We start from the raw sequence: 24,512 nt of genomic DNA, 5'->3' as shown, positions 1-24,512 counted from the left end.
AATTGGGCAATCTACTTCCATAGTGATACTGCCTCAGAAACCCGAGGAAGGGCTGCTATGAGTCGGATCCAACTCAATGGCAGTGAGTTTGGTTTTTTGCTTATATATAAAATGCCCAGAGTACACACAGGAGGGTTATCCTAAATCAAAAGTAATGAGAACAGTAATACTTAAAAGTTGTACCACTCATTCCAAATTTGAGATCTAGAAACAGATACAGATTTACATTTATACATTTTTCATGTTGTCAATTTCTAGTCCCTATAATTAAAGTAGGAGCTCTAGTAGCGTAGTGCCTAAGGCACATGACTGCTAACCAGAAGGCTGGTGGTTCAAACCCACCAGCCACTCCTTGGAACCAAGTTTGGGCAATTTACTTCCGTAGTAATACTGCCTTGGAAACTCAAGGAGGGGTCACTATGAGTCAGGTCTGACTCGACAGCACACAACAACAGCAACAACATAATTAAAGTGATGCATTTCCGATTTCTTTTTGCGTCCCCATCTCAGAAATAGCTATGCTTCCTTTTAACCTGAATTCCCTTCTAAGAAACACTTTACTACATTTGTCATAGATTAGCAGTCACTCTTTATATTTAATACATTAACACTAGACTTCTACAATGTATATATTTGGTAAGTGTTTAATTAAATGTAACAAGTAGAATTCTCTTGACTAGGGTCAAACTATAGCTTAAAAGAAAGAAAGAGAATAACAAATAATAAATAATTATAGATACTGAAAAGATGCACACACCTGGGTAAGCCTTTGCCCAGTTCCTGCTTTTTCTTGGTTACTTGCTGAATAACCTGTTCCCAGTTGACATTTCTCCGAGATGCATTTAGAATCTGCCTAAGAGTTGGCTTGAGCCCAGATTCCTTCTCTGTCTCACTCTTTCGGTGACCACTTATGTTGCGAATGCGGCGAGCACTATTGAGGTTTGGCTCAGGAAGGTGTGCTCCAGTTTTGCTCTTCAAACTAATGTGCCGGGTTAGATCTCTCTGGAGAGAGGCAGGAAAGCCAAGCTTACTTAGTTCAGGCAGGAGAGGGCCTGAGGGCTGACCTATATCACTTTTTTGAAGCTCTGTATCCAAGCTAGTACTGCTCTCAAACCCTTCTGACTCAAAAGATACATGACATTTAACAGGGTCATCAATCTGTGTATCTTCTAGAGAGGTTTTCAAGTCTAGCAATAAGCCAGTATGTGGACTGCCTGTAGGTGTCATTTGCAACTCAGATTCTTTCTTGTGAACTGTAGAATTACATGGAGAACTGGATAGTTTTCTAGATATTTTCAGGATTTGCTCATCCCCCTCTTTCTCATCAGCAGAATGAGTGCTACAGGATAAAACTTCTGTAGTTGCAGAACCCAAAGTTCCAATTTCTGGCCCATGCTTTTCAGTGTCAGATATCTCACCATCACTTTCATCTTCTAATGTGTGTACTTGAAACTCAATTTTTAAAGATCCTTTTTCAGACTCTTCTACATTTCTACTTGCTTTTGCACAGTTCCTGGTCCTTTTAGAAGTGGTAGGTGATGGCTTTTGCACTGATTCATGACACTGTATCACCTCTTTGGTTTTTTGTAATGTATCGCTTAAATTTTCATCTGGCTCCCTTTGAGTGCCAGATGTACTCTTACTCCCTTTTAAAACACTACGCAATTTGGATATGTAAGAATTATGACAGTCTTCTAAAATGGGTTTGTTCACAGGATTTGATTGTTCTCCAGGAAAACCAGAATAAGTTTTTGTGTTTTTTGAGGGATTCTTTGAATCTTGTTTTTGAGGAATTGATTTAGTGCCTGGAATTGGAAGGCGTATGGGTTTCACTGATGGCATCTTATTTGAGTTATGCTCTTGTTCTGATTTTTCTGTAATGAGGCAATCTTTTACCACCTCAGAGGAAGCCGTGCAGTCAGAAGTGGCTTTGTGATGAACAGATTCTGTACGTGCTTCATTCTGTGTCTTCAGCATTGGGGAATTGCTTGTTTTATCACTTTGGGGCTTTTTTGTTCCTGTAGTTAACAAGCTTAAACTGGGGAAAGGCTTATCTGTCTTCTCTCACTTGTTACTAGTGACATCTTTCAATGCAGACTGTGAATCCAGAGTCTTCTGGGAAGGGTAAGGAGTCCAGCGGCGGAGCTTTTCCTTGGCTACACTGCCATTCTTTCCACCAGTTTTGGGAGCTATGGTGTCTGCTTGTTTAGTGGCTGGGCTTTCCAGGTGCTCAAAGTTGAAGTCAAATAAGCCTTCTGAAGAAAAATTATCATTTGCAAATCCTTCAGGAGAAGGATAGGTGGCAATTGTACCAACTGTGTCATTTTCTTGGCGTTGACAATTATATCTCTCTTGGTTGTATTTATTTGACTTATTAGATTTCTTGTTCCGTACTATAGTCATGTCTTCCAATTGACAGTTAGAATTTCTGTTTCTGCCTGGTTGAAATTTGTCTCCGGGGCCACTGTAATTCCAACTATTTGTACCACGTACACTGGATTTCCAGTTTCCGTTACTGCTATTCATATGCCAACTGGAAAAGCCACCTGTTCCTTCAGAATGCCAACTGGAATTCCTTCCTGTACCATTATGATTCCAGTCTACTGTTCCACTATTTGAATGCCAACCACCACCAGAATTACTATGATTGTGAAACCAAGTTGAAGAGCCTCCTCCAACACCCTTATGCCACCCAGAACATCCTCTTTGTCTACCACCATTCCTTGAAGAATGTGGAAAGCTGCTTTTTCTAGTATTATTAAAGCCATCTTTCTCCCATTTCCAATCCCGCTGAGGAGGTGCACGATGGTGCCATGCTGGCTGACTGTAACTCTCTCTGTCTTGGTAAGGGAATCTGTCTTCTCGTCTCCACTGGGATCGCCTGTCATCAGGATTTATTTCTTGGCTGCTATTGGAAGCTTCATCTTGTCTGGAAGAAAAACAGTTTTTCTTTAGTGATTGAAAGAATTTCTTATGCTTCCTTTAAAGCATAACCCACCAAACTTCCCCCCATTCCTCTCCTTATTACTTAGAATATGTAACAGAGGCTATTTTTATTTCTAATAGTGGTTGCTTTCATATCTTTAAATTATATACTTCATTTCTCAATTTAACTTAGAAATTAAACAGTATCTTGTTTCCCCTATCACTGCCAGAAATATTTAAAAATGTATACATTTGTTCTATCCTCCTTGTTTCACTCCTGATTTTTTGGAATGTTTTGGGACTTTGTTGCTATCATTCAATTATTATTTTTACATTAGACAGCTTTTTCAATTACATTTTATAGGCTGTGGTTAGCTGTCATAGTTAATACAATTTTATGCTCAGCTACCCTTAATATAGGCATACTCCAGGAATACCATGGGTTTGGTTCCAGATCACCACAATAAAGTGAGTATTGCAACAAAATGAATAATTGCAACAAAGCAAAAACCACAACAAATCAAGTAACGAATTTTTGGTTTCTCAGTGCATATAAAAGTTTACATTATACTTTGTTTACATTATACTGTAGTCTATTAAGTATTCAACAGTATTATGAAAATGTTTGAAATAGTGCGAGAATTACCAAAATGTGACACAGAGATACAAAGTGAACACATGCTATTGGAAAAAATGGTACCAACTGACTTGCTTGATGCAGGGTTGCCACAAAGCTTCAATTTGTTTGAAAAATTAAAAAAAAAGCAATTATCTGCAAAGCGCAATGAAGTAAAGCACAATAAAACAAGGTATATGCATACTATATAATTTCTCCAGTTCTAAACTCTTTCTGAAAAACCCAGTTCCTTAACCTATTTTAAATGGTTAAGATAGTACTTTTGCACAGTTAACTTTCAAAATAAACACTTTATTAAGCACCCATTATATTTAAATGAATGCTGCTGGTAAAGAAAAATTTTCAGGTATAGTTCCTGTTTTTAAGGGGTTAGAATCTAGAGGAGTAAACTAATAAGGTCACACCAAACCAAAGCCAGGTCCATTGCCATAGAGTGAAATTCTAACTCAACCCTACAGGACAGAGCAGAACTGGCCCATAGAGTTTCCAAGGCTATAAGTCCTTATGGAAGCAAACTGCCTTCTCTTTGTCCCTCAGACAATCTGGTGAGTCCGAACCACTAACTTTCAGTTAGCTACAGAGTGCTTAACCACTGTGCTATCAGGGTTCCTCTCTGGTCACAAACAGGAATAAAATAGCACACACCAAGTAAGTACTACCCACAATAAGTGCTATAAGAAGCTCCATGAGCTAAAGGTTTTTATAAAGAAGCTACAGTTGTTTGCACTATTCATGTTAGACAAGGAGCCCAAAAAAACACAAATAAATATAAGTAAACATCATAAGCGCAGGTGTAAAATCATTTTCCTCTATAAACTGCCTATGATGTGCCTAGAACAGATCAAGAAAAATAAATACTAGTTAAAATGTCCCTACTAAGTGTCAGACATTTAATGCCATGCACTTTATATATATATATATACAATCTCGTTTAATTTTTACAACCCTGAAGTATGTACTCTTATTATTCCTACTTTTTAGATAAGGAAAACTGGTGTTAAGTAACTTTCCTAGAGTAAGACAATCAGTAAGTAGGGAGCAGATTTGAACCTTTGCATTTGATTTGAGAATTTATATACCCTTAACCATTAGGCCCTGACAGAATGAAAATCTCAAACTTTGTGAGTCAGTTGATCCCTCTGAACTTGACTTCAATCTTAAGCTCAGTGCTTTTAATTAGCTTTTAAAAGCTTCTAATGTCTAGAAATATTGTGAATACAAATTAGAATCTCTTCCTTTTCTCAAGATGAAATTAAGAGTTAACTTACCTAAAAGTTCAAATACCCACTTACATTATGAATAACAGCCATTTCTAAACAGAAGACACTAAGCTACCAAGTGACAAGTACTACACACATACACTAACAGGATTTTTCAACCACTATTATTGCTTTAAGAGTTCCTGGGTAGTATGCGATCCTCAGCCTATGCAACTAGGAGACCAGAAGAACTAGATGGTGCCCGGCGATCACTGTCAACCACTCAGAGGGGGATCTATGAAGGAGATCCTTGGTAGAGTGGGAGAACAATGTGGAACAAAACTCAAAATCATTTGGGAAGGAAAAAAAAAGAGGGACCAGATTTGCTGATCTGATAGACCCTGGTGGAACTAATGACACCATGGCCCCTAGCTACCCTTCAGGTCTAGAACTGAAGCTACACCTGTGGCTTCCAGCCAAACAAAAGACAGGCATATGAAGTGAACATTTACACTAGATAGATACACTCCTTGGAGAGAACAATCATGAGAGAATAGAAGGGCTTGTACGCACAGGGACATAGCTCAGGGGTCAGGAGTACGTGGAGGTAAGGACACAAGGAAGAGGTAACCTGGGAAAGAAGTGGGAGGGGAGCTGTTGCATTGTGGTAAATTGTAGTCAACGTCATGAGACAAAGTGAACTGCTGTATAGAAAGTGAATTTGCTCTGTGAACTTTACCCAAATCACAATTTTTAAAAAAGAGTTCCTGGGTGCTACAACTGTCTGCCCAACCAGCTGAAAAGTTGGTGCCAGAGAAACCTCAGACAATAGGCCTGGCGATCTGGTTCAAAAGGTCACAGCCTAAAAAAGCCCTATGTGTAGCAGTTAAACTCCGCACACACAGGGTCCCCATGCATTGGAAACAATGTCAACTAACAGCATACAACAACAAGTAGTGCTTTAAACTTCTTGCCTCTAAGTAATATGCAACTTTTAGCATCCAAGAAGGCTACTGACTCAGCTATACTAACATGATCCAGAAAAGTGAGAATTAGGCAATAAATCAGTCACAATATAGAATTCCTAAAACATCATGAATTGGCTGTATCAAAGGGACAACAGTATTCAGCTAAACCCACAGCCCAGAAAGAACAATCTAAGTTAAAAATCTCATGAAGAAATAAGCAGATAGTTTATAAATAGGACATCCAGGAGGCATATCAGGAGACTCAGTCAAAGAATAGTAACTATGATATGCACGTCTAATTTACTGAGAAGTACTTTTACTGTCTGACTTAATGTTTAATTGTTTACACAGATAAGCTAATAATGGCACTAGTTATAAGGACAAAAATAGCAATTAGTCTCCCAGAGGGCTCCAACTCCCTAAAATAGGAGGAAGGGCAAACTACAGCTACATCGAAAGTAGTGAGAATGTTATTAAAAGGACTAAGAAACTGAACTATGTAAGAACTATGTTACTCACTTTTAAGACTAGGAAATTCTCCTTCAAAAACTTGCTCAATAACTATTTTATGTTCAAACTTTTAATCAAAAAGAAGGTGCAAACCAGGTATAATAGTATTCAAGAACTCTCTTTACAATTTTATTTTAGAATTTGAAATTTTTTTCTCATTATGCCCTAGGATTTGAAAACTACCCCCACCTAATAACTGATTCTATCTCTTTTATTAAGCTAATTGATCAAGCTCTCCAGACCACAAATCAGTAAGATATAAACACAAAAGCCTAAAACCTGAGTGTATATAGAAAAGAAATTATGCATTACAAACTGCAAAACTTATAATACTCAAATGATCTCGAAACTATCAAATTTAAAATATAAATTTATTCAATATATATTTATGAAAGAATTATAGTGAACCAAGCACTGTGGTAGTCAACTAGCATTCAAAGGTAGTAATACAAGAATAAATTTTACTTGGCGAGAATAACATGCCAATTCACATCAGGCAAAAAAAAAAAAATTTCCTAAGGAATAAGATGTGATTTTGGCAAGAAAAAAATCCATATAATTGATTCAAATGAAGCTAATATAATCATACTTTCCACTAGAAAATTTGGATACTCTAAAAAACAATAAAAGCAGTTATAAACATAATTACCAACATCGTAAAAATTTCAGATATGTAGCTATAGCTAGCTTATGTAGGTACAATACTGATTTTGTTTTTTTTTTTCCAACAAACAGTACAGTAGTTCAAAGATACACTAATGGCACAGTGGTTAAATGCTCAGCTATGAATTGCAAAGGCTGGCAGTTCGAACCCACCAGCACACCATGAGAGAAAGACAAGGCAATATGCTTCCAAAAAGATTACAGCCTTGGAAACCTATCGGGCAGTTCTCCTCTGTCCTATAGGGTCATTTTGAGTCAGAATTGACTCAACAGCAATGGGTATGGTTCAGCAGTTCAAGAAAGTGTTCCATTGCCCTTTTCTGCATGAGACTGAAACTTCAAGCTCAACTTTATAACTAAGATAAGTTTAAACACTATAGGCTGAAAAGTATGAAACTATAAGTATATTCTCTCCTATGTTCTGTTTCACATAGATTTAAAAAAAGAAAAAAAGTACTTACCGACTTTGTTCTTTCCTTTGTTTTATTAGCTGAACGAGTTCCTTGTCAAAATAATCTTCTTCCTCTTCCTCTTCCTTTCCATCATCTTCTCTTTCCTGAGCATCCACCTTGTCTTTGTGCAACTGGCCAGAAATGTGTTTTGCATATGCTGAGAGACCCACTTCTGTGACCCCGCACACTCGGCACTCATGACTACTGTCCCTAGGGAAAGAGGGAGATGAAGGACATTCAATTCTCCCCACTGGCATGGTACACTCACCAGATTTCTTATAGTTTCCTCTGAAAGACAATGCAGACTTTTGTAGAGTGAAAAATTAGTGTTAATCAAATCTAATGCTCCTTTCATCACTTTTAATAAATTTGCTCTTAAGTTACTTTTGAAATAAATTTAAGATTCTTTTCCAGCAATCAAGAGGCAATACACTTCAGAATAATGTTGTTTAGGAGAAATCTTCTTGAATTGCTACATTAAGATCTTGCCAGAGGAAACATGGTGAAAGGGGAGGCAGGGCCGGGGGCTCAGAGCAAACAGAAGTTGCTCTGGAGCGCACCCATGGTGCCAGCTGCACTCAGAAAGCCTGGTGACAGCACTTACATTTAATCTCTGGCTCAAGAGCTTTCTCCCAGTGAAAGTTAAGGGGTGGAGAAAAGAGTAGGTGGCACAGCCAATCCCAGCGGGGTAACTAAATCGGAACAGTTGGAGCCGGGCCTGGAATGTGAAGATTCCGGACCCTAGGGCAAATGATAGGAGTAGTCTCAGCAAACTTTTTTGGTTTCGATGATGCATGTGGTCTACATTCTGCTTCACAAGGGCTATTTTAAAGGGAATGGAAAGCATTTCAGTTGTAGGAAGTTAACAGCTGTGCTAGGCAAATGGTTTTTCTCAAGTTTCAAAAATACTACAGTTCAGAAGAAAGCAAAAACTAGTTAAGGAAGAAAATTGGGTAGGTTTTTGGTTTTTTTTACTTTTACTTTATACACTTAATAGTAAATCTTATACTTAGCCAGTTTAAGAATTTATGTCCAAGGCTATAACAAATCAATAATTTAATCGATTTTTAGCTTCCTAAAATCCCTTGATTGGTTCAGCTGTCTATGCAGTAATTTATGAGAAACATCTGAACACCATGGCCACAGGGTAGTAACATAACATCCACTCAATAATTTCAATGGCTTAACTCTGTTATCATGTGTCTTCGGTTAATATAGCTGTATTTTTGCACTTCCTATGCCAATCTATTGGGAAAAAAAAAATCAACACAGAAAAACATGCTCTCTCTGGTAAGACACATGCACACACACACACACGCACAGACTAGGCTCCATCTTCACATACACCTAACGAGACACAGACAGAATTCATATCAATTAACCAGAAGAGACCTTCAAAACTAATCACTTCATCTACTAGAAGATGAGTTCTATTACAGATCACCTGAGTATTCATTCAAGAAGTAGTTATTGAGCAAGTACCATTCCAGTCATCATGCTAAGTATAAGGCTGCTGATGTCTAGAGAGAGAAAGTATCAATACTCACACGATGCCCAGTAAGTTAAAATAAACTCTTTCTTACTTTGTCAGAATCATGGAGAACACTTCAGGAAAAAGGGATGTGTTACAAGTTTTTGCCTTTTTTGGACCTTGTAACCTTATGTATTCTCAAAACTCAAAAAGCTCACTGCCGTCGAGTTGGATCTGACTCATAGCGACCCCTCCTTGGGTTTCTGAGGCAGTATCACTATGGAAGTAGATTGCCCAACCTTCCTTTCAAGGAGTGGCTGGTGGGTTTGAACCACCAGCCTTCTGGTTAGCAGTCAAGTGCCTTAGGCACTACGCCACTAGAGCTCCTTTATGTGCTCTGTTGTTGTTGTTGTTGTTATGTGCCATTGAGTCAGCTCTGACTCATAGCGACCCCTCCTTGGGTTTCTGAGGCGGTATCACTACGGAAGTAGATTGCCCAACCTTCCTTCTGAGGAGTGACTGGTGGGTTTGAACCGCCAGCCTTCTGGTTAGCAGTCAAGTGCCTTAGGTACTATTCTAACAGAGCTCCTCTATGTGCTCTAGATATAATATATCCCTTGACATTGTTAATATTCGTTTTAATCACCTTTAACTATTTTCCTTGAAAATATATTACCTGATTACCCTGGATATCAATTTGTTCTAATCTCCTAGAAACTTAAATATGTTATTTTCACTGAGAGCTTTCCACCATAGTACATTTATGTATTTAAAGAATAATCCTCAATCTTTTCTCTAATTTACCTGAGATAGCCCAATCTATTTTCTCAAGCAGTTAAATTTATGACAGTTAATTCCAAGTGAATGTTAACTTGTAACGTGGATCAAGCTGTTTCTCAAAGCAATACTACAAAAAAAAAAATTATATACATATATACACACACACACACATACACATATATACACATATACATACACATCTGCCCTATAATGGGTCACATCAGAAAAATCTGAAGACTATAGCAAATTAGAACACATAATTTACACAATAAAAATCCAAAAAAAATTACAGAATGCTAAACTGTACATTATGGAGCTCTGGTAGCATAGTGCCTAAGGCACTTGACTGCTAACCAGAAGGCTGGCGGTTCAAATCCACCAGCCACTCCTCAGAAAGAAGATGGGGCAATCTACTTCCATTAGTGATACTGCCTTGGAAACTCAAGGAGGGCTCGCTATGAGTCGGGTCTGACTCAATGGCACCTAACAACACATCAAACTATACATTGCAGTAACAGGAACATACTTCTATTCGAACTTTAGTGCAATCCCTAAAACGTACTTTTTAATTAAACCCGATTTTACCCTTGTAAAACGTAGAGATTTTTCTCATGTCCAAGCCATCAAAATTCCTTTCTTTAAAGATATAACCAGAAGGCCACACTGACCTTTAAAATATTATAGGAACACAGTATAAAGTAGACCATATTCAGTATTTAACTCTGTTAAAAATAAACATTCATAATCATAAATTCACACACTTTGCAACTCCCAAAGCACAACCATATGTTGGAAACTTAATAGACATTCAGACAGACAATTTTTTTTAAGTTCTATTTTATCTTGTGAGAAAGAATATAACCATAGTTTCGAAGTTATGTGATAGAGAAATATTAGAGATCTTTCCACTCTAGGAGGATATAGGCAATAACTATTTTTCAAAAAACAGAAATTGCTAACAGTTTTCCTATAAATAAGACCTAGTTTTTTAAAAGAAGAGAAAAAGAGATGAACATTACAAGAAATATCAAAAGGGAAAAAGAAAGAATCCATATTTCCATAGGGAAAGAGCAGGATAGGACAACCACATCTGAAAATTCAAGTATGTCTGGAGGTAACTACATCACCTCTCTTCTACATACAACATCCATTCATGCTTCCATATGTGGTATTTGGGAAACCACAGGTTTTAGAATGTTAATAGCAAATTAATATTTTAATGATGCTTTTTTTCCCATTCTTTATCAATAACCAGTTAAAATACTTAACTACTTTGTATAAATACTGTGGAGGAAATAACTGTGGAGGAAAAAAGTACTGCTTTGCTTCTTGGCTAATAAAGGCAGTACATTTCCTCAGACTGTTTAAACCAAACCAAACCAAACCACTGCCATGAAGTTGATTCTGACTCATAGTGACCCTTCAGGGCAGGGTAGAACTGCTTCATAAGGCTTTCCAAGGGTGTAAATCTTTATGAAAGAAGATTGCCTCACCTTTCTCCCAAGTAGTGACTAGTAGGTTTGAACTGATGACCTTTAGGTTAGCAGCCAAATGCTTTCACCACTGTGCCACCAGGGCTCCTCCAGGGTGTTCAAAGGAGGGTACAAATTAGCTTCATCCTAGTACCATGCAATTTCCTCTCATGTGAAAGGCAAAGGCTTAAGACATTTTAGCCATAAACTTTTTTATGTATCTCTAGCTATGCACCAAAACAGCTAGCTGATAAATAAAGATATGTGCCTTTTAAATGGCATCTATCTATAGAAACTACTTACAGGCCACACATTTGAACAAGCAAATTAGGAAGAAATAGAGAAATGCTCCAGATGCCCACAATTGTGAGCCAAATAGGATGTTACTTCTCATTCAAGTCTGCATTCAAAATCTAAAAAATACATATATTTTTTTTACAAGTTTAGCCAGATCAGAATAAAAATTGTAAGTATAAAGAGAAACAGAAAGTTCCATCATCAGAAAGCCAATAATTACACATAAAATTCAATGAAACAATGACAAACTGAGGATAGGAGTTAAAAATAATAGTGATTGACGACTGTCCCTGAGGTACAAAGTGCTGATGAATGTTGCTGCTACAGTAAATACTCCAAGTCATTAAAAGATTTTTAGATTTTATGTTCATTTTTAATACTTTTGTCAACTGTTTTCTCTTGCTACCTGCTTTCTTTCCCCCTTATTATTTGTTATAGGCCAGGAAACCAGATAGAACTTATTAGCAATGTATCTAAAATATAAGTAAATACTGAAGTGCTGTCCTCTAAATAAATTGAGTTTAGCTATTAAAGCTGACGGGGAGCTCTGGTAGCTTAGTGCCTAAGGCACTTGACTGCTAACCAGAAGGCTGGCGGTTCAAACCCACCAGCCACTCCTCAGAAGGAAGGTCGGGCAATCCTACTTCCGTAGTGATACTGCCTCGGAAACCCAAGGAGGGGTCACTATGAGTCGGGTCGACTCAATGGCACATAACAACAACAACATTAAAGCTGACATTATATTGGCACCTGAAAGGCTTTAATGCTTTATTTTTGATAATTTGACTATGTACCAAATAATTGAAAATGACAGATGAAATCTCCATGGCAGTTAAAGTGAGGAGCAAGAGAAGGAACAAGTTACAGAACACATATATGATATGTGGTTAACTTATGTTAACAAGACAAAATATGTATTGCATATAAACCTAAATCTATGTAAGCTCATAAGAAGAGATCTGCCTAGGATATACACCAAACCTGGACTCTCCTCTAAAAGCGTACCAGGATTAGTGGAGGCTAGGGTAAAAAGGCTTTTTGCATTTTCTTTCTTTATCTGATTCTGTAATGACCATGAACATGAACTTATCCTAAGTAACCCAAGCTTGTCTGATAAATGGCTGATCTGTGATCAAATAAAATAAAAACTAAAAAAAAAAAAAAAAGGTTTTTTTTCAGTCCTGGAATGCAATCGTCTTTTCTCCTAATCACTAGATTCATGTACCACCTTTGTTTTTTTTTATTTTACCTGGGGCAGGTACCCGGTTGAATAGTTCAGACTAAGGTGAATCCAGAAGTCTATTAGAAATGGGATTTTTAATAATTAAGATGATCTGCATAATCCAGAGTTGATTGCTACTTCCTAGGTTTCCAATGTTAATGAGTTAGAGATCATATATATTCAAGGTATTATGATAAGGGCTCTTCACAATAAACCTCAGTGAAAACATCTTTTATACTACTGCTAAGAGCTAACCTTCACATAGTAAGGGACTGAGAATAAAGAAAAATTCCATTAAAATAACAAAGAGATGCTAAAAGTTTAATAACTTGATTAATTTGACTATGCAATCTAAATTGTTATGACCTGAAATACAAATCATTTCAAATGACTTAGGTTGGCTTGGCCTAGTAATGAAGCACTGCTATAACAGAAATACCACAAGTCAGTGGTTTTAACAATCAGAAATCTATTTTCTCACAGTTTAGGAGGCAAGAAGTCCATATTCTGGGCACTGGATCTAGGGGAAGGCTCTCTCTCTATGGGTCCTTATCACTTCAGCTTCTATTCATTGGCTCCTTGGTGATCTTCATGTCACATGGCATCTCTCTTCCTCCATCTCTGCTTCCTTTCTAGCTTGTTTAATCTCTTTTATATCTCACAAAAGACTAACTCAAGACACATCTATAGTAATACTGTCTCATTAACATAACAAAGACAACCTGTTTCCAAACGCATAAAGGTTAGGAATTACCATTCATATTTTTGGGAACACAACTCAATCCATAACAGAATGCTAATCAAAATTTCTATTATTCATATAATAAAATACAATTTATATTTCCCAGTTTCCCAAGTTTCTCTGCTCCATCCTGCCTCTAAACAAATTCACAGAAGTCAAAACATCAAAAAAGGAACTAGAGGAGAAAAAGACATGAATACACACACACATTTCATTTTTAAAAGGAACTTAGTTATTATTAGATTTTCTTTCTTTAAACATTTTAAATTTTAAATCACAATATAGCATTCTTAAACATACTTAAAATTATTATTTCGATTGTTTACACTAATGAGATTCAATGCTATTTAGCAGATTTCACATTTCTCAGAATATGCCGGCAACACTAAAAGTTTATGGCATGCAAGAAGCTATAGCACTGCTGAAGCAAAAATACAAAACTCCTAGCTACAAGGCTGATGTGCAAAAACGAGAAAACGTACTACTGAGGCAGCTAGTTCATCCCAATCTACCTTTGTTATAATCTACTTGCTAGAGCTGCTTGTGAATTCTACACATTTGAAATGTATGAAGGTCTTTGGCTCTACCCCTTTTAAACACTAAAAAGCTACTGTACTTATTATGAGTTCTATGCCATAAACTGACAATCATTCATGATGCATTACTATAAAATAAACTGACAGGAGATCCTGGATAGAGTGTGAGAACAATGTGGAACAAAACTCAAAATCATAAAAAAAAAAGAGACCAGGTTTGCTGATTTGATAGAGCCTGGTGAGACCTTTGAGACTATGGCACCCAGTTACCATTCAGGTCTGGAACTGAACGCACTCCTGTGTCTTCCGGCCAAACAATAGACAGCCATATGGGGTGAACATTTACATCAGGTAGATACACTCCTTAGAGTGATTACTTGTGGAGAACAGAAGGACAGTGTTTGCACAGGGAGACAACTGGGTGTGTGTGGGAGGAGTGTACAGGAGGGAAGAACACAGGGAAGAAGTAACTATGGGGAGGAAGTGGGAAGAGAACTGTTACCCTGTGGGGAATTGCAATCAATGTTGTGAAACAAAATATGTATGAACTGCTGTATGGAAAATGAATTTGCTCTGTCAACCTTCACCCAAATCATAATAAAAATTAGAAAAAAAAAAAAAAAGCCAGCACTGAGATCCCCTCCACATTCACAAATTTAAAAACAGCCGTTCCCATACCTGCCCTTCAGGTTCTCAAGTTCCCTGTGATGCAACATGCTCCGCATGTGTTCGTCCATCTCCTTCAAAATTAAAGAAAGCATATTAAACTAAGGAGAATTGCTCTGAAAAACAACTCCTCTCTTCCTATTCAATGAACAATCAGGGTTCAAGCTTTTTGTGTTTGAAGTGTTTTTTTACAGTTCCTCTTCTCAATCCAACAATGAAATTAGTTCCTCATTAAATAGTTCTTTAACTGTTCATGACTTATTTCATTCTAAATAAAATGAATTATTAAGACATATTTAAGTGGCTTTCTAAAAAGGTTAGAAAGTATACTGTCTTTAGACAGAAAAATATTAAGAATAAAGTAAGCATATAGCTTAAATTTTATCTCATTACAAGGACTTCACCAAAGCTTAATTTTAAAAAATAAGTAACATCCCTGAAACCAAATCATTTCTCAATTACTTGGTTACTTTTCTTCATATCCTCTTTCCTCATTCAACTGAATTTCTCAAAAGTAAACTACAGTTCTTACCCATGTTGTAATGCCCAGGGCCTGGCATATAATCTTCAATAAGCATTTTCTAAGTGAACAGATGGACATATTAATTCTGGATAGGAATCACAGATATAACAGAGTCTCTCTATGGTAGAAACCAAAGAAAAAACCCAAACTCACTGCCATCGAGTCGATTCTGACTCATAGCGACCCCCACTGGGTTTCCAAGGCTATAAATTTTTATGGAAGCAGACTGCCTCATCTTTCTTCTGCAGAGCAGATGGTGGGTTCAAACCACTGACTTTTTGGTTAGTAGTCAAATGTCTTAACCGCTATACCACCAGAGCTCCATCTATGGTAGAAAAGAAAGTTTAAAAAACTGCTTTGAACATTGTGGCACAATCATGCCTCGATCTTCACTGTCCACTGTTCCATGCTTGATTTATTTGGTTCTACTGAAAAATTTGAAATTACTAGATTTCCTCTGCCCCCATCTCATTCATAATGGGAAGGATTAAAATCTGTGGAAAAAACACCACTTAAACCACACATGAGCATGTGCACACATACATACACATAAGGAAAAAACTCAAAAAGCTAGGAATGTCTATCCTTTTGTCACTCCCAAGTATGTAGCCAGCATGCTATAACTAGAGAGTGGCTGTTCACAGGTAGTAAGAGTTAATGAAACTGTTGAGTACTATATTTACTGTGCTAAGTATCTTAAACATTTTCTCACAGAATACTTCTGAGGGAGCAATAACTTCATAAAAACGCAAGGATGCAGGGAGATTAACTTGTTCATTCAGCAAATATTTATCAAGTGCTTATTATGTGCCAAGTACAGAGGAAAGCACTGGAGTGATGAGTGTGAAAATATTCAGTCTTGCCCTCTCACAGTCACAGATAACCAAGTGGTCAAATTAGGATTCAAATCCTGTTAGATATGAAACTGAATTCAATGTTTCAAATACCATGTCACATTATAAGCATTGAGATTTTTCATTATATACAGCTCATTAGTCAAAATGAGAATACAACAGTCTATTAATACTTTAAGCTTTCTACTACAGTAAAACAAAAAGGGTTGTGATTCAAAGCAGTGGTGATTCATAGTGGCCATTTACTGAAGATGACAATCATTTCCTTCCCATCTCTATAAAATGCTTCATTTTGGAGGGGCACAGCTTTACATATAACCCCTTCTAGTTCTGGTAGCATAGTGCCTAAGGCACTTGACTGCTAACCAGGAAGCTGGTGGTTCAAACCCACTAGCCACTCCTCGGAAGGAAGGTTGGGCAATCTACTTCCGTACTGATACTATCTCAGTAACCCAAGGAGGGGTCGCTATGAGTCAGGTCTGACTCCACGGCACATAACAACAACAACAACAACAGCTACAACTGACTGACTATAAATTAGAATGAATACTTATAGTATTGAAAACAAAATCAAGTTAGTAGTGACAGAATATTAAACAAAAAAAAATCCATGAACAATTCACAACTTCAGCTGAAGTTTCTATGCTTCCAATTGCTCAATTTTTCCTTGGATTAGGTTGTATTTATATGTCAAATCCTCTTTTCTTGAGTTAATTTGAGTGAGCTCTGTTCCTTGTAACCAAACCATTCCTGACTAAAATAGTATAGACTGAAATGTGTTATTACCCCTGATACCAGAACCAGGTCTATATTCTATTTCAGTTATAAAAATGTTATCATTCAATACAAGTTTTACAAAAGGATAAATATTGTATGAGCTCATTTATATATATATAAAAAAAAGAAAAGGCAGATGTACAGGGAACAATGTTTATTAGTGGTTACCAGAGGTGAGAGGAGGAACTCTGGTGGTGCACTAGTTAGGCATTTGGCTGCTAACCACAAGGTCGGTCGTCTGAACCCACCAGCTGCTCCTTGGAAGAAAGATGAGACAGTCTGCTTCTCTAAAGATGAACAACCTTGGAAACCCTATGGGGGTCACTAATAGTGGGAATCAACTAGATGACAGTGAATTTGATTTGGTTTGAGGGAGGAGAAAAGGGAGGATTAACAGTGATGGAAATATCACATAGATGGACAGCTGATTATTGTAATTGCTGTCAGTAAGTAGTATATCTGTAAAAAGTTGAATTAGCAAAAGTTGTGTGATAGATATATTTATAACAACAATAACAAAAACTATAGGGGTTAAGACTGCTTATATACAGCAAAAACTTCCTGGGATTAGCATTCTTGGTTTGGAAGTTTAGGATCATGATTTCATGGGACATCTCAGTAAATCGGCCTAACTCTATCTTTATTGCCTCTGTTCCATCTTCTAGCTCAATGCATAGTGCCTGGGGACTTAAAAACTTGCAAGAGGCTATCCAAGGCACAACTGGTCTCTATTCACAGGGAGCAGGAAGGAGTCAGAAATAGGAGGAGGATATGGAATGTGTGGCTAACTGCCTCCATGAATAACTGCCTCTTTTGCCATCAGATCAGAAGAACTAGATAGTGCCCATCCATCACTACCAAATAAACATTTTGATCAAAGATTCCATGTAGAATCCTGATCAAAAAGGAAAAAATGCACAACAGAATTCCAAATTCTCATGGACTCCCTGAAGCCATAAAGTTTGAATGAACCCTTGAAACTATTGCCCTGAGATAATCTTTAAACCTTAAACTAAAAATATCTCCTGAAGTCATCTTAAATCCAAACAGTAATTTAGCTGAACTAGTAAAAAAGGTCTGCCTTGAGCACTGTGCTCTTTAAAGAACTATCTATATGGGATCCAACTGACAATAGACATTGGAAAGACTAGATAGGAACCTTAAAGGAGCGGTAAATATATATTAATGGAGGAGGAACAATTCAGAAAAGGAGGATAAGAATGGTTACATAACTTGAATGTAATCAATGTCACTAAATGGTACATGTAGAAACTATTGAACTGGTGTATGTTTTGTTGTGTATATCCCCAACAACAACAAAATAAATAAAATTTCATATATTAAAAAAAAAAACCTAGTTTGAACATGACTTTTAATTTTCTAAAACACTAATTTTTTCCTAAATTTACATGTGAAATCCTCCCCCATCCTGCTCCAAGATAAATGCAAACAGTGAGATAACTAAACTTTCAAAAATGTTTGGTAAAGACCCACAGGCACAGAATTAAAATACAGCCCCAAATGCATACCTTCTCAGATACCAGGCTTCTATTTGATTCCTTATATATTAATCAGCACAGGCAGTCCCCAACTTATATTCCAGTTATGATGAACTGCACTTATGTATTTTTACATCTTATCATTAGTAATGGGAGGTCTAGTAGTGTAGTGCGTAAGGCACTTGACTGCTAACCAGAAGGCTGGTGGTTCACACCCACCAGCCACTCCTCGGAAGAAAGGTTGGGCAATCTACTTCCATAATGATATTGCCTCAGAAATCCAAGAAGGGGTCACTATGAGTCGGGGTCGACCCGAAGGCACATAACAACAACATCATCATCATTAGTAATATGTGTAACTACTAAGATATATCTATAAGTTTACATGTATTGTTTCCACCCCTCAAAGACAAACAGAGATTGGATTTATAAAGATACTGATAATAAAGAATAATAATTAAAAAAAAAAAAAAAAATTGCAGTTAGTCAATTTATATCAGAAGTGACTTACAACAGAATTGTCAGAATAGAAGTAACCCATCATAAGTTAGGGGACTACCTGTATTGTATTTAAAAGAGGAGGGGAAAGGAGAAAGAAAAAAGATTTCATAGTTGAACAAATTTGGAAAACATTAAGTAATATAAAAATGAATGTGAGATTTTCAAACTTTCATATGCTAATGAGCATCAGGACACTGATGTGGAATGAAACTTTTTCCCATACTAAAGTTACCCGAGACTTTTCTCCTGCAGTGTTATTTTCAGAAACCAAGGTTACAGCAGTTTGAGAAACCAGAGGAAAACACTGCTTCCACTTAAGTTGTTCACAGCCTATCTAACAAAGATATCAGTTATTATGTCCAACTAACTCCTTCTATTCATTTCTCAGACTATATTAATATTTAAATCACGTCATTCCTTTGCTTAAAAACCTACAGATGGCTTTCCCTAAGGCAGAAGATAATCCCAGCCCTACACATAGCTTCATTTTAATCCATGGGAAGTGTGAAGAGATGAAAACATTTTTTAAACCCAGAGTAGCAGAAATGCCATAAAGACTTAAAATGGCAAAATCATGAGGTATCATATGTTAGGGGAGCTACTCCACGAAAGCCTGACACCACATCACTGGCATCTACTTATCTATTTCACACTTTCTCTATTTCCTTCCAACCTGAAAGTAGCTATAAGGAATTTTTATTCATAGAAAATATGTATAACTATTGTTTAAATTTTTAAAACTGAAAGAACAGAATGCTCTTTTGCTTCTATAAAAAGCAGTAGGTATATTATTAAACAATAATTTTTAATCTCAACTGCCTTTTCCATTACTAAGAGAAATCCCAGATAGGGAGAAAAATTCTTCACCCCAGCCTACTGGCAGGTTCATGATCAAAGCTTTCAGTCTGGCATTCAACACTTGATGATCAACTGTCTTCCTTTAAATTAAAGAGCTCTTACTATTTCTAAAATGAAACTTTTAATCAGATGAGCCTTCTCACTCCCTGCTACACACACCTGCCATACTTATCTCCTCTGTGTCTTTGTTCATGTTTTTCTTCCACCTAAAACATCTCTCCCCCATTCCTCTTCAATTATCTTAATCCTAGGTATTTTTCAAGGTTCACTACTTCCCTGTCTAACCTATAAAAATCTTCCCAGTTACCTAAATTTCCAATGGCAATAAAGAATTTCTGAAAAGCAGAGAAAAAAAATTCTCAGTATTTAAGCTAGCACTACTCTGAAAGCAAAGGATAAAGTCAGGAAAGCCAAAAAGTGAGACAAACTGCAGCCAATTTCCATTAAGACACAGGCAAATTCTTTTAAGTTCTTAAAAAGGTCTGTTTTTCTCTGAGCAACATCCCCACCTTGTGGACATTTAGGATATTGTTAATACCATCTCTTGTAACATAGTGCCTAAGGCACTTGACTGCTAACCAGAAGGCTGGCAGTTCAAACCCATCAGCCACTCCTCCTCGGGAGGAAGGTTGGGCAATCTATTTCTGTAGTGATACTGCCTCAGAAACCCAAAGAGGGGTTGCTATGAGTCAGGTCCGACTCCGATGGCGCATAACAACACAACAACAACCTCTTGTAACGCACTTTTCACAGTCACATTTATGTAGATGTTGTGGTTATGTGCCAATGGAGTCGGACCCAACCCAGAGACCCCTTCTTGGGTTTCCGAGGCAGTATCACTATGGAAGTAGATTGCCCTACCTTCCTTCCGAGGAGTGGCTGGTGGGTATATGTAGATATATATAATAAATTCTGTTCGAGAAAAATATATTCTTAATCAGAAAGTAGTATACCTCAAGCAATACAAGATATTTTCTCTGTAAGTGGTTCTGTACAACTAACTAACTATATCATCAGTGTTTGGGTATCTTCAATTTCTAAGTAGAGGTTTAAAAAATATATCTATTGGCTTCATGAGGCAATAATGAGAAAGAAACCAGTGGAATGAGGTTTGGTAAGTAAGCATAAAAAAGATGCTGTTAAAAGCTTGTACCCATCTATAAATCCCCTATGGATGTGTCTAAAAACATAGCCAAAACACTCAGATTCTCTTCTTCCATTATTACCTTTTTTGAGCTGTACACAATGTGGCACAATATGCATTTTCGTTCTCGTACCATAGCGACCAGATCTGAAGCACTCAACGTCACACCTGCAATGAGGAAGTAATATTTAGTAATCTTTTCTTTTTCCCAGATGTCTTCTTAAAGACATCTTAACATAGCCAAAAATAGCATCTCCTTCACCTCCACCTCCACCCAGCTCCTCCTTAGTCTTCCCATCTTGGTAAAGGTAAATTCCATTTTTCCAGGTGCCTAGAGCAAAAACTTTGGGAGTCATCCTCGATTTCTTTCTCACCCCATCAGAAAATCCTTTTAGTCCTACCTTGAAATATATCTAAAACCCAATCTCAGTACCCAATAAGTCTATCACTTGGCATCAGCCCTACTGACTTGCTTCCCTACTTCCCGTCTTCCCCTCTTATAGTCTACTCTCAATCAGCAGCAAAGATTCTTAGAACAGGATTATTTTAAAATTTAAGTCAGATCATGTAACTCTTCCATTCAGAAATCTTCCAGTGGAAGACTTCTCATTCACAGAAAATCCAAAGTCTTTGCCATGGGCTGCAAAGTCTCTTCTCACTTTCTCTCTGATGCCATGCTCTACCACTCTCCACATTGATTCACCCCAGTCAGACTGCCTTCCTTGCTATTCCTTGACTACACCAGACATTCTCTTACCTGAGGGCCTCTTCATTTTCTCTCTGCCTGGAACAGTCTTTCTTAAGATGTCCTTATGGTTCTCATGTCTCACTCATTTCTAAAAGTTACCTAACATGTTGCCTCATTGGAGAGGACTTCTCTCACCACCTATATATTAATGCACTTTTTGCCCCCACTAGTTCCCTGACCCATTTATTAACTTGCTTAATTTTTTCATAGTACTGTGGTAGACTGAGCAGCCTTGGTGGCACAGTGATTAAAGTGCTCACAGCTAACTGAAAGCATGGCAGTTCAAACCTACCAGCCACCCTGTGTCATTCTATCTCATTAAGGGAAAATGACTTGGCAGTGTGCTTCAGTAAAGATTTACAGTCCTGGAAACCAGATAGGGCAGTTCTACTTTGTCCTGAAGGGTCATTAAGAGTTGGAATCATCTCAATGGCAGTGAGTTTGGTGGTAGATTCTGTTTCCAGCTGCAACAGTTCTCCTACTCCGTAAGTGCTTTCATATTTTGACCTCACCACCACTCATCAAAAGTGGAACTTGGGTTCCCTCCTGTGATATCTCTTGACCAACATAATGTGGTAGAAGTGATGCCTAATTTCTGAGGCTGGGCCTTAAAAAAATCAGCAGTTTCTCTTCTCACACACTAGAAATACTCCCTCTTGGGACCCAGCTACCATGCTGTGAGAAGCCCAAATCACAGGGAGAGGACAAGTGGAAAAGAAGAGAGGCCCCAGATGAGTACCCAAACAACAACCAGAACTAACTGACGGCTCTGAGAGAGGCTATCAGGTGTTCCACGCCCAGCTGCTAATAAGAGACCTCACCAAGATCAAACAATACTCCGAATAAACTTTTGTTAAACCAAAGAATTTAACAAAACTAAGAAACAATAAAATAATTGTTTTAAGACAATAAATTTTGGAGGTAGCCTGTTACTTAGCAAGGTATGTCTCAAGACCTTTTACTCCCTGACACAGATATTTATATATTTTTTATTCTGTATCTTCCTCAACTCAAAGGCAAGATTTCAACTCACTTATTTTGGATATGTTATCAGGAGAGGCCAGTCCCTGGAGAAGGACAACATGCCTGGTTAAATACACTGTCAGCAAAAAAGAGGAAGACCCTTAATGAGATAGAATGACACAGAGGCTGCAAGAATGGGCTCAAACATAGTTGCAATTGTGAGAGGGTGCAGGACCAGGCAGTGTTTCATTCTGTTGTGAACATAGGGTCACTATGAGTCAGAACCAACTAGACAGCAGCTAACAATATTAAAATGTAAGGTCAAGTGGGAGGGGAGCTGCTGCATTGTAAATTTTGGTCAATGACATGAGACAAAGTGTATGTGAACTGCTGTATGAAAAGTGAATTTACTCTGTAAATCTTCACCCAAATCCTAATAAAAAAAAAAAAAATGTAAGTTCCATGAGAACAAGGACTTTCTATATTTTGTTCACTAGAAGAGTTCTAGGAGATCTCCTGTAAAACAGTATTTGACTACAAGGCTGGCAGTTCAAACCTACCCAGAGGCTCCTCAAGAGGCATGACTGAGCTGCTTTTGAAAGGTCACAGCCTTGAAAAATTCCTATGGAGCAGTTCTACTCTATACCCATGGGGTCACTATGAGTCGGAATCAATTTGACTGCAACTAACAATGGTAGAGCAGCTCTGGTAGCATAGTGCCTAAGGCACTTGACTGTTAACCAGAAGGCTGGTGGTTCAAACCCACCAGGCACTCCTCGGAAGGAAGGTCTGACTTGACGGCACATAACAACAATACAACAACAACAATGGTAGAGTTTTAACACTTAGTAGAACATCTGGCATATTATAGGCACTCTATAAATATTTGTTGAATTATACCAAACGGCACTGTCTTGGATTACTAAAAGTGAGATATTAATATACTTTCCTCTTGAGTCCCTACTAAAGGTGCCCTATACTGTTTTAAGACAATAAATGTTGGAGGTAGCCTATTACTTAGCAAGGTATGTCTAAATCAAGCACCTTTTTACTCCTTGACACAGATATTTATATATTTTTCATTCTGTATCTTCCTTAACTCAAAGGCAAAATTTCACCTCACTTACTTTGGAGAAGGACATCATGCCTGGTTAAATAGTCGGTCAGCAAAAAAGAATACAAGAATTTAATCCCCCTCCCCATGCAGCGTTGTTTTCCCCTCCATATACATAACAACATATGTAAGAGAAATACTGCTTGCATACCTGGGATTGGTTTCTGAGGGGACCTTAAAACCGTGACACAATGAGATTATAAACTACCTTAGTTTAACTTGGGTAGTTCCTAGACAACATGGAAGAAGGATGAATGCGAGGCAAGAGGTTCTCCTTTCTCCTGATTTTAACACTACTGAATGCCTGAGATAATTTTATTCAATAACAAAGTTCAAAACATCAAAATAGGATAATAAGGTAAATATTTAGACACTTGAGAAAGCTGAATGCCAACTAGCTATCAAAACAAAGAAATATACCTTTATAGATAGGTACAATATATTTATGCTTCCAGTACTACTAATAATCTAACCCTCAAAATAAACATAAACCACTAGTGCTATATCATAGCATACTTATTTGTTTCCTTGTATCTTAATATTTACTTAAACTTTTTATTACTATTTATATGCAGTATTTTGGTATTTAATTCAACAAATATTTACTGAGTCCCAAGCACTAGCTAGGAGCTCTAGTAGCATAGTGCCTAAGGCATTTATTTGACTGCTAACCAGAAGGCTGGTGGTTCAAACCCACCAGCCACTCTTTGGAAGGAAGGCTGGGCAATCTACTTCTGTAGTGATACCGCCTCGGAAACCCAAGGAGGGTTCGCTATGAGTCAGATCCAACTCGACGGCACATAACAACAACAACAACAAGCACTAGCTGGAAAAAGAATGGTGAAGAACATACGCTCAGAAATGTTTCAAATACTCCTTAAAAGTATTAACCATCTGTGGAGAGATTGGGACTCTCATACACTGCTGGTGGGACTGTAAAATGGTACAACCATTGTGGAAAGCAGTATGGCGATTCCTTCAAAAGTTGGAA

The 24,512-nt window shown here is 37.4% G+C and overlaps 1 protein-coding gene across 1 annotated transcript in view; it reads right to left on the bottom strand.

The window, feature by feature from the left end:
- Nucleotides 1-20,832, bottom strand: part of ZNF106 (zinc finger protein 106) — a 42,015-nt gene extending 21,183 nt beyond the window's left edge. Inside the window, 4 exon segments of the mRNA XM_007935277.2 lie at nt 758-2,929; nt 7,364-7,564; nt 14,553-14,614; nt 20,779-20,832. Coding sequence (XP_007933468.2) covers nt 758-2,929; nt 7,364-7,564; nt 14,553-14,614; nt 20,779-20,832 — 2,489 coding nt within the window.
- Nucleotides 20,833-24,512: the final 3,680 nt, after the last annotated feature.

This window comes from Orycteropus afer, unplaced genomic scaffold (genome assembly GCF_000298275.1).
Source record: "Orycteropus afer afer isolate SDZICR_OR568_19922 unplaced genomic scaffold, OryAfe1.0 scaffold00026, whole genome shotgun sequence".
NCBI classification, from domain to species: domain Eukaryota; kingdom Metazoa; phylum Chordata; class Mammalia; order Tubulidentata; family Orycteropodidae; genus Orycteropus; species Orycteropus afer.
The sequence above is the reverse complement of the archived record's forward strand: the minus strand, read 5'-3'. Positions and strand labels throughout refer to the sequence as shown.